Source organism: Bombyx mori, chromosome 10 (assembly GCF_030269925.1).
Source record: "Bombyx mori chromosome 10, ASM3026992v2".
Taxonomy (NCBI): domain Eukaryota; kingdom Metazoa; phylum Arthropoda; class Insecta; order Lepidoptera; family Bombycidae; genus Bombyx; species Bombyx mori.
In genome coordinates this window covers 1,684,209-1,695,406 of record NC_085116.1, presented here as the reverse complement: position 1 = coordinate 1,695,406, position 11,198 = coordinate 1,684,209, and the positions used below count along the sequence as shown (strand labels likewise).

Below are 11,198 nucleotides of genomic sequence, written 5' to 3'. Positions count from 1 at the left end.
TAATTGGGATCTCACAGATAGTACAGAATATAACGTCTGGTTCTAAGACGAAATTTTAATTTTATCCATGTTTGCAGCAGTAGTTCGCTGTTATACATTCTCAGGCAGGGAAAAAGCTTTATGCCCCTTTCATATAACTTTTTTTTTCCTTCACTCTGAGTTTTGCTATTGTGCACTAGTTCAGATTTAATGGTAACTTGTAATTATCATTACAGTTTGTGTTCTACAACGAATACTGAAGTATTCCGAATACTTACTGACAAAGCAAAATTGTTCAATTCCGTACATCTCTAGTTGAACTAGTTTGAATATGTGACAGACAGGTTATATAATAAAATAATCTTACTCTATGTGACAGACTCCATTATATTGTAATAATTGTTGCTAATAATAGGTTCGAACTAAAAAAATTTTTTTAAATTGCTATTTTAATATAATGACAAAAAAAAGTAACAATTAAAAAAAAACAAAATAAGATTTCTATCTTGATCCGATTTTTTTTTCTTCAGATAAACATAAAAAATCTGACGCATCAATTGTTTCAATATATTAAATTGTAAATATAAGTCACAATATAGATAAAGATGGTGATTGATATGACATAATTAGGTATTTTATTTTAGTATTAGGAATCTACCGATAGTGGTCACGCTGGTATTGATAGTATCTAATAACCCATGCTCACTCTATGAGTTAAAATGACATTTTGGCCATCTGTAAAATGCATAGACCTTTGTAAAATGAGGTTATCTGGTAATCATTTTACGTCAAAATCATTTAGGAGTTAGTGTCAAAAAATCTATTCATAAATAGAATATAAAAATGAAAGTTATTTCTAAACAATACAAATGTTTATTATAGATACCTTTTTCGATTAATGAAATTTTAAAGGCGTACACTTTTTATGTTTTATGAATAAACTTCTGGGTTAATTTTTTCCAATTTCATTATTGAAATTGGTAAGTATTATAGCAGTAATTTAATTATTGTGATTAAAAATTTAATATTGTAAAGCTGCTATTCGTGCTGTGTAAATTTTATACAATTAGACGAATATTTAATGAAAATAGTATTTGTCCTGAACCAATAATTTAGGTTAAAATTTTGAAAAATGCGATTTTCTATCGTATTACTAAATTCTAAATCAGGATGTTACTAATAATGCTTACTTTACAAAATTAGAAAATCATTTAAACAATTAGCGAAACGTAAGTGTAGTACATGATGAGAAATGTACTATTTATGTAAGCAACAGTTCTAGGTGGCAGGGGTGTGGGGACTCACATCTTTTGGACATCACATCTCATTGTACTATCTATATCTTGTTTACTTTTTCCTTCTTTGTATATTTTGTTTTCATCTTAAAAATAAAAAACTTTCTTTGTGTTCTTTTGTGTTTGTAACAAATTGCACAGACATTATAATACCAACCTAAGACGACTAAAGGGGCTTGATTTAGCAGCTAGTGGTATAATAGTTTAAAAAGAGAAGGGTATTATTTAAAATCAATTCAGCAGATCCTGATCGCTTTAAAAACACATACTGATAAATTAACTTAACATATACTTACTTGCTGTAAATATGATTTCAGTTCACGATACTGAATCATGTCTGATGAAGCCGAGCAGCAGGCGGAGGAAATTGAAGTATTAAAATCGATTTACGAGGGCGATGACAATTTCAAACAGGTGGATGCTAAAACTTATCAGTACAAGGTTAGTTGTATTGTAATTAAAACAACAAATTATGACATGTTGCCAAAATATTTGCAAAGGATAATTTTAATTATTTTTGTAATTAAATTTTTAAATTTTACAATTAGCCAAATTAATAAATACAGATTAAGATAGCATTAAGAAAATCATGATGATCCTAGGGCCAGTTGAATGTAAATCGCTTAATATTTTACTGGTCTTTTAGTAGCAATTTGATCTTGAATGAGGCTTTTAATCTACTTGAATGGCAAGAAAGTTTCACGATGTAGGTTAGCTTGATTTAAGTACCTTTAACCTGCACGCTACCACATAAAGAGTCATCCTGAGCATCAATCCTGAGCTTTCATTGAATTGGTTTGTTGGCTTAATATTGAAATGAAGGGCTAACTATGTTTATTGTATATTTTCAGTATATGGACGGTGATAAGTCATTTATTCTAGAAATATCATGGGGTCTAAAGTATCCAACAGAGAAGCCAAGTTTTAACTTAGAAATATTCTACAATCAACACTTGTAAGTTTTTTTTAAATTTAATAGCAATCAAACACAAGCTCAGTATTAGATTCTATTATGAGTTTCTGGTATAAAGCAAATACATATACAATAGATGCAATTAAGAATTTGGGATAGAAATCGATATCACATCACAAAATGTAATTATCATGCCTAAAGATGGGTATTGATGTTTAAGGGTTCCATTTAAAATCAGGTGAGCTGTGGCTTTATACACCATTCTTTGCTATAAAAAAACACTTATTAAAGTTTGTATATTTGTCAAAACTTTAGGAACTGTCATATTCCATATGAAAGTGAATAAACTTGTGATGAGATTTAATAAGAAAGGTTAGAAAAGAAAAAAATTATAGTGCTAATAAAATGTTGTATTTTTTGTGGAAAATAACCCAACATCATCAGGTGATCCGAGTGCCGTGTGCAAAGAATGTTAAACTACGCCCCCTGCAACATGTCGCCGGCGCATCTTATTTGTCGAAGTCGTAAAGACACAAGATGGCCACGCTTTCATCTATTGTCTTCAGGCGGAGGACATGTTGAAAGGGGCGGCAACTCCTGCGCAAATTATTATGGACTATATGTTATAGTTATAGATATAGTTTTGGTTTTTACTATAAATACGATTGTGCCGTAATTGTAAGACAGACCATCTGGAATACTTCAATAGTACTGAATAATTTAATTAATTAATTAATTAATAATTTCAGGTTAGCAACAGTAAAAGAAAACATACTATCAATATTGAACACAGAAGCGGAACAATGGCTCGGCTGCGCCATGACGTACACGCTGTTTGAGTGCCTCAGGGAAAGGGTGTCCGAGATACTGGCTGGCCAGGTCGAGGAGGTCGTGTCCACCAGGGTCGAAAAAATCGTGATAGATGATCAGGTATTCCTTTATTTAAAAGTAGCGGTTCCGCTCAGGCCTTTAACAAAAATATTAACAATATTAAAAATAAAACAACATTTATTGCGGCATAACTATAATAGTTAGACATATGCTCTCGCGACACCCTTTGTAAATAATATTTTAGGTAATTTTTTTACACCTTGGGTTATATTATTGGAGTTTTAGTGAGGATCCCTAATTTTTTTCAAAAAAAATTATAGCCTATGTCACTTGGGAATAGTGTAGCTTTCAAACAGTAAAATAATTTTTCAAATCAGTTCAGTAGTTTTGGAGCCTATTCAATACAAACAAACAAATCTTTCCTCTTTCCTATTAGTAAAGAAGTATAGATTAAAAGTACTACTACGTCTTAATCACGTGTTTATGATTAATTAATTTAAAATAAAATAAAATATTGAAATTTGCGGTTAAGACAATATTTGAATAATACCTCAGTCTTCAGTGACCATGAAAACTGTCAACTATTCGAAACATTGGAAATATTGAAATATTTTGATATCTATTAGTGATTATATTTGTAATTATTATACTAATTATTAATAGTTGTTTTTGTTAGCTACACGGTCGTAAAACACACACGCAGTTTTGAGTCATCGTGGCCTAACAGATAAGACGTCCGGTGCATTCGTGTTGAGCGATGCACCGGTGTTCGAATCTCAGGCGGGTACCAATTTTTCTAATGAAATACGCACTCAACAAATGTTCACGATTGATTTCCACGGTGAAGGAACAACATCGTGTAATAAAAATCAAACCCGCAAAATTATAATTTGCGTAATTACTGGTGGTAGGACCTCTTGTGAGTCCGCGCGGGTGGGTACCAGCACCCTGCCTATTTCTGCCGTGAAGCAGTAATGCGTTTCGGTTTGAAGGGTGGGGCAGCCGTTGTAACTATACTTGACACCTTAGAACTTATATCTCAAGGTGGGTGGCGCATTTACGTTGTGGATGTCTATGGGCTCCAGTAACCACTTAACACCAGGTGGGCTGTGAGCTCGTCCACACATATGAGCAATAAAAAAAAAAACGCAGTAGACGAATGTTTTGTGTTACGTCGCAATTGCTGAAGAATTGTACTTTTTTTCACAGACGGAAACTACTAAAAAACCAGAAAAGAAGGAGCAGCTCACGAAAGCACAGAAGCGCCGAGCGTGGGACAAGGCTGAACTAGGAAAGGGCGGTGAGAAACCCCGCGGATGGGATTGGGTCGACATCGTCAAACATTTGTCTCAAGTGCCGCATCAGCCCACGTCATGACACCAATAAACCGATCTAGGATTAAATATTGAAACCACGTAACGTGACAAAATTATAAATAAACAAGATTTTATATTATAGAATTGTTCCTTTCCTATGTCGTAACACTATAGAAATAGTTATAATAGTTCAATTAAAGATTCGTTTACATACATTTTATATTTTGAGGAGTGAGACTTTTTGATTCGAGCGACATTTCCGTTAAAACGCGACTTTTATCTTTGTAATTAAAGATCTTTTTTATTTAGTATTAGTATTAACAATTCGATGTTTTTAATTTGAACTATGCTTACCACATTCAAAAAACTGAAGAAGCTTTTTTTCATGATTTTTTTTCGAAATTTTAATGCTTTATATAGTCCTGTATATTTGCAAAAATGTCGCTAAAACCATATAGCCTTTCACCTTTCGATTTGATCTATCTTTAACGAGAGTGCCTCGTAACGTTATAAAACAAAGATAACAGGTTTTGTTGAGTTTAATGACAGCTGATGGAACGAACGAATGAGCGGGACCGATAGCTCCGGCGTGGTGGCGCCACTTGTACTACGCGGCGACGCTGTCATGTCACTGTCGGAGTTTTACGTTCACAGATTATAGCAATATTTTTTCATTTTGTTACTCTGTAAAGACGACTGAGCTACCTGCAATAGGTCACGTAGCTCATTCAATTGTATATAACGTTCAATAAAGTATATTGTTTATAAAACTTTATTTATTTATTTAATTTTAGTGGTTACGTTTATGTTTCTCAATATTGTGATGTTAAAATTAAAAGACTTCAAAAATTGCTTATAAATACAGATAGTAACAGATAGTAGTAGTGGCGGAGCCCCCATAGACACAGCCCACTGAGTTTCTCGCCGGATCTTCTCAGTGGGTCGCGTTTCCGATCCGGTGGTAGATTCTGCGAAGCACGGCTCTTGCTAGGGTCAGTGCTAGCATCATTCCGGCTTGAGCACTGTGAGCTCACCTACTAGCTAAGGTTACGCTGATATAGCCTCTCAAGGCTATCAGCTTAGGTAGGTACGTGGGGTAAGAGCGACGCGTTCTGGTTTAATGAGCAGCTCATATACATGAGGCTGTCTCCGGTAATGGTAGTTAAAAGTGGGCCGTGATTCGAACATTAATGAAATGAATAAAATACCTGATTTAAAAGTTTGTTCAGTAAACTATGAAACAGCACGTGGACGTAAAAGACAAAGGGAATTTTTTCCATTAGGGGGGGCTCACGCCAGAATGCCTGAGAAAACAAACTCTGTGCTGCCTCTACTAATGGCTTGACTAGAGAATGTGATGGTTGAAGTATAAAACTAAATTCGCTCACGAATTTTTGAAGAACCACGTGTGAAAATGGCGCCGAAAATATATATATATAAAAGTTATGTAACGTCACATAAATGTAGTTTGAGAGCCTATGGATTAAAGATTAAATCCTCTATAAATCTACAAAATCTAAATTATTTAAATAATTACACCTATCAAAATGACAGTAATGTCAAAAAATTTCAATAAAAGATAACCCAATGAAATACACTAAACAAGAATGGTACACGCCGGCCGAGGTAGCCGTTCACAATAAGGCGACAGACTGTTGGGTTTCCATCAACGGAAAGGTCTTGGACTTAACTTCCTGGTTGCAGGATGAGTTCAGAGTCTGCAAGTGCATTAAGGCATGCTCGTGTAAAATCAAGAACTGGTACTGCGAAGATGATTGCGTGGAAACCTGCCCTTGCTTCAAGCGAGGGTTCCCGTATTGTGACAGAAAGAGGGTAGATCTTAATAATTCTTAAATTAGCATTATCTTCGGTTTTAGCAAGTCATAATTTTCTTTCTTTCTGGTCGTTCCCTCAATGCTGAGGATCGTGGCTCTATGTCAATCTTCTCCACTCGGTCCGGTTCTGCGCCATATGTACCGCTCCCTGTATCTGGCCTCCAGTCACCTCCTTGAGTTGGTCCACCCATCTAGCTGGCGCTCTTCCGTAATTAGAACTACTTATATGGATTAATTTCGCGTTAAGCGTCGTGGTGGTAGTAGGTCATGAAAACTCTAAAATATTCGAAACGTCTGAAATAATATAAAAAAATAACAATTATAATACGCCAGATGTAACCAGTAAAGGTAGTTAATTATAAACTAATGAATTAATAATTTGCGCGTTTTTTTGTGACATTAAAACCAATGGCCAACGAGCTGTGTCATAGATATGCTTTAGAGTACTTTACTCTTGGTATTTTTATCATCATTGAGATCATACATCGTTCAGGTCTTAATCAGTGTTTTAATATAACAACCACACAAAGACCACAGTTCAACATACATAGTTTTCTCAGAAATGTTCGAAGCGGCCTTTTGAATTCAATCACCTCGTTAATAAGTACAATTGATTATAAGCTCACGATAACAAGGCATGATTTCTTCAAAGCTCCTAAAATGGTAGTTTTCGACAGCGAGCAATGACGATCCTAGCTTACGCCGGAAAGGATCTGAGCCACTGGTTTAAAGGAGATGAATGGATTCAGTACACCCACCCGATTGTGGGCTGTACAACGGCTTACCAGCGCCACGGTCACAGCCACCAGCAGCCGGTTGTACCGTCGACACGCTGGCGTCCCCTCACCAAGCCATGGTGGCAAGACGAAAGCCTTGTAGTCGGAAAAGTTACGGCCAAAACTAGACCGATACGGATCACTAACTCTTTGACTGGTACGTGTGGTGAAATTGTGTAATTTCGTCGGCAAATTAGTATGCTGTTTCTACTGATTTTAGTGAGTTTAGTCTTCAATTATAGTACGGTATGGCTCTATGAAAAGTCTTTTTTATTGCTTAGATGGGTGGACGAGCTCACGACCCATTCGGTGTTAAGCGGTTTCCGGAGCCCATAGACATCTACAACGTAAATGCCACCCACCTTGTGACATGAGTTGTAAGGTCTCAGTTTTAACAGTACAACGGCTGCCCCACCCTTCAAACCAAAACGCTTCACCGCAGAAATAGGCAGGGTGATGGTACCTACCCGTGCGGGCTCACAAAACGTCGTACCACCTACCTACAGTTTATCTGATTAGTTAGACTGATTACCTGAAATGAGACACACCACAAATGAAGTGGTTGTTTTTGAAGACCTTGCTAATTTCTAAAAATAAACTAAATAAACCGATTGCAAATGTTCGCCATTATTTTACTGAACAAACAGGTTCTACAGTGACCCTTGAGGTTTGCTCGGAGGAAACAATCTATCAGATAATGATGCGTTATCTCCGTCACAACTCTCACATGATGTCTTACACTTGGCGTTACCTCGGACGATCCATAAAATACAACAAAACTTTATCCGAGAACGGCATACCAGACGAAAGGGAGAAATTTAGTAACGTGGCTCTGCCTGAAAACTTTTATATTCCTGCCCTTATGATTTACTATGACGATGATTTAACTGAAGGTTTGTTTGTTGCATTATATCGAAGTAATTTTGTCTTGTCAGTCATGATATAGAGCATATAGTTGATACAATCATCAACTTCACCTACTTTCGTACCTTTTACAAGCCATCTAAAGGTAGCATTACTTTTGTTTTAATTGTATAGGTAAATCGCCTTTATTTTAAATATATTCTAGTATCTATGAATATATTTCATAAGAGATGTGAATAGTGGTTGTAGGGTACCTATATTTTCCGCTATCAACTGATCACGTTGCAATTCTTTAGACAAGCTGCTCTTATGGCTGATAAAACGTCAATAAAGATGTCGGTATTTCACCAAGACGATGCAGGTAGCGAGGTTTCCATGATGTTTTCAGTATGTATGGCAGCACCTGAAACATTAGCAAGGAATCAATCTAATGTCACTGAATAAAATTTATTAAATCTTAATAAAGCAGCGCCGAGCTTTTTACAAATCTCTTATAAAGAGCGTTACCAGCAACGTGCTTATCATTTGCTTAACATCCGTTTGCTTAGTGCGAGGTTTTTAACTTCTCGATCGCGTGAAAGTTAACTCAAAGTATGGAGTTGGAACAGCGCCCCTAGCGGCAAACGTAAAACTCGCACTAAGCACAGTGGTCACCGTTGGCAAAAGTCAGCCAACGGTGACCACTGTGCTTAGATGTCGTGACGTTAATGGCATAACGATTGTCTTTACGACTAGAATCATTTATTCTAGAGCTAATGTTGGCGAAATTGACAGTCAACTGAAGTAAACGAATCGGTCTAGTTTTTATCACAACAAATAAGTATACCTAAGTAGTTAACGAGAATAAGCGGTGCTAATTTTGTTACAGATCCTCCGAAAGACTTCTTTAGAAATGAACGTCATGACGAAAACTGTAAATGCAAAGATAAAGATTGCTCACAAGCGTTTGAGCTGTGCAATCAGTGATGTGAATAATGTGAACACATCGGAACGTAGCGACTGTTTTCATTTATACTTCTATTTTTCAGTGTTTATTGACATAGTTCGTTTAACTTAAAAAATGTCATTTTTCTGGATTTTTACAATTATTGATGATTATTAAAAATTACCTTTTTACTTTTTTTTAATGCATTGGATGAATTATAATTTCAAAACTGAGAAATGTTTGAGTGAAGTGTACTACTTTCCACTCACTTGCTTTGTCTTGACATTTGTAACTCACAAATTAATTATGATTTAAGGTATATAGGTTTTTACACATATGCGGAGTTTTTTTATTTAATACCTCCTATCAACATTACATGTTCGTATTTTGGAATCCTGTTATACGAAATCGCAGGTCGCAGAAATAGGCAGAGTGGTTGTACCTTTTGGGCCTGCAATATGCCCTACCAGTATTAAAATTTTTGAGATACTACTGCCAAATAAAATATACTATTACTATGGATGAGTAGTAGAGAGGTGAGATAAAAAGCCGGGCAGATATACGGAACCTGTGGACTAAAAAACCAAAGCATTTTTTTTATAATTTAAGCTGTGGTACCAAGTATTCTCTGGTGTTATAATTTCTTCGGTCATTAATAAAAGGTCAAAGTTTTAGTTTATTTTTTATCTATTTACGCTTGGGTTGCTCCCTTGATTTTATTATTGTTGAACAAAAACTTAATTTACACATTGTTCTTCGAATTAAAGCTTTAGGGTTCGTTTTTATTTTGTTCGCGGTTTGGTTCATGCTGTTGTACCTTATTTTTGTTTTTTAAATCACGTGCTTGTAATCAGTCTAGCGTTTTTGGTTTTTTGCAACACGTGTCGTTTCGGCTTTTTCAAAGAAGATTATTCAGAGTATTGAGTTTTGTAATTTAGATGTTCATGAAATTGTTTTTTTTTGTTTTTTAAACTTCAATGCAGTTTATGATATGGTTTTTTTTATTAAAAAAATATATATGTATATATGAAGCTTTTCGTCAATTACGAATGCAGTGAAGGCAGGGAATATTGTGAGCCGCATTCTCCAGGTTATCTTATCCCGTTTTTGAAGGATAGCTGTCGGAGCACCGCGGTGTGCGAGGAAAGTTGATCTTCACGACGACCTAAATCTAGTACCGATACGTAACTATGTTAAGAAAGCGTCAGAACGTTACTTCGATAAGGATCATGGCCATATTATTGTTGTTCTTCCAGTTTTATTATTCTATGTTTTGTGGCTATATGAATACAATAGCAAAAAGTTTACCAAGAAAGTTATTATAAGAAATTGGAATTTATTATCTACATTTCAGACCCAAGCGTAAGACGTAACGCACGCGTCAAGATATCTCATAAGGCCCGACACGCACGGTCGAGCGCACTTCCTGTGAACCTGCCGCAACACTCGCCGTCTGTACACGGTGTTTTTTGTTTTAAAGCCAGGGAAATTACGAATAAAGCATTTCATATTGAATTGCCTGATATAGGCTTAGAGTCATTGTACCGCGGAGCACGGTTTAAATAAACAGCCACCATTGAATGAAAAGTGCCAACATAAATGAGCATTTTATTACTGCTAGCGCTAAGATTAGGCAAGTTATAGACGTCTATGGTCTACGTCTATTAACATCAGGTGAGCCGTGAGCTCGTCCACCCATCTAAGCAATAAATAAAAAAATATCATTGACAATGTATGCATCTCTGCACTGCCGCCTCCAAATTAAATTTATTATATGAAATCTAGAATTTTTTATGTAATAAAAATAAACGGAATGTATTGTAACAAATAAAATAGCAAAGTTATCGTGTCTAGGTCTTATGCTCGGAATTTATGTCGGCCATGTAATATTTTGTGGACTGATATGGACACACACACAGCTATAAATCGACATTACTACATAATGTTTGTTGATTAATATAAATTTTGGGAGAGTAGATATATGCTCTCGTAATTCTCGTATGCAGACGTGTTCGATGTTAGTAGAATTACATTACACTACCTACCGTACTTTAACCACACCGTTTGTTTGGATGTTTATATGACAGCGGAGAAGTTGTCACCGTGGTGTTTTATTATAAATATTTCATTAATTTAAATTCAAGATTGCGTTAAACGTATTTGATACTCGAATACCACTTACGAAAGTGCCAAGACTAGAAATCAATGAACATAAACGAACGTAAAGCACTAATATAACTTTTTTCATTCATAGCATTTCGCTGCCATAAATAATCGCCCCACGCGATACGTTCGTTTCTAAAATGAATAACAGCTTATTTGCGTATTTAGCGAGCGCGACCACCACGCATGCGCGGATCCAATAATTTCACCCGCTCCAGCCCGAATTATGGCCGCAACCCCATGCAAAGACCATAAAAATAAACCATGGCATAAACAGAGCGCTTGTCAGCCATTTTCGTCC

At 35.7% G+C, this 11,198-nt stretch overlaps 2 protein-coding genes and 1 long non-coding RNA gene across 5 annotated transcripts; 2 read left to right on the top strand and 1 right to left on the bottom strand.

Moving 5' to 3' along the window:
* The first annotated feature begins 326 nt into the window (after window positions 1–326).
* On the top strand, window positions 327–5,104 carry LOC733036 (small androgen receptor-interacting protein). 3 transcript variants are annotated; one of them, XM_062670352.1, is made up of 5 exons: window positions 327–609; window positions 1,592–1,715; window positions 2,126–2,229; window positions 2,937–3,117; window positions 4,228–5,104. In XM_062670352.1, the coding sequence occupies exons 2-5, from the start codon at window positions 1,608–1,610 to the stop codon at window positions 4,393–4,395; spliced, it is 561 nt and encodes a 186-aa protein (XP_062526336.1). In that variant the 5' UTR covers window positions 327–609; window positions 1,592–1,607; the 3' UTR covers window positions 4,396–5,104.
* Window positions 4,712–11,140, bottom strand: LOC110385930 (uncharacterized). The gene is made up of 3 exons (XR_002431188.3): window positions 10,780–11,140; window positions 8,064–8,212; window positions 4,712–6,463 (listed from the first exon to the last, which is right to left on the bottom strand). It is a non-coding gene; the product is annotated as an uncharacterized LOC110385930 (long non-coding RNA).
* Window positions 5,922–9,071, top strand: LOC101738053 (cytochrome b5 domain-containing protein 1). The gene is made up of 4 exons (XM_004930286.5): window positions 5,922–6,167; window positions 6,847–7,102; window positions 7,593–7,838; window positions 8,678–9,071. Exons 1-4 carry the CDS (start codon window positions 5,922–5,924, stop codon window positions 8,773–8,775), a joined length of 846 nt encoding a protein of 281 aa, XP_004930343.1. The 3' UTR covers window positions 8,776–9,071.
* Window positions 11,141–11,198: the final 58 nt, after the last annotated feature.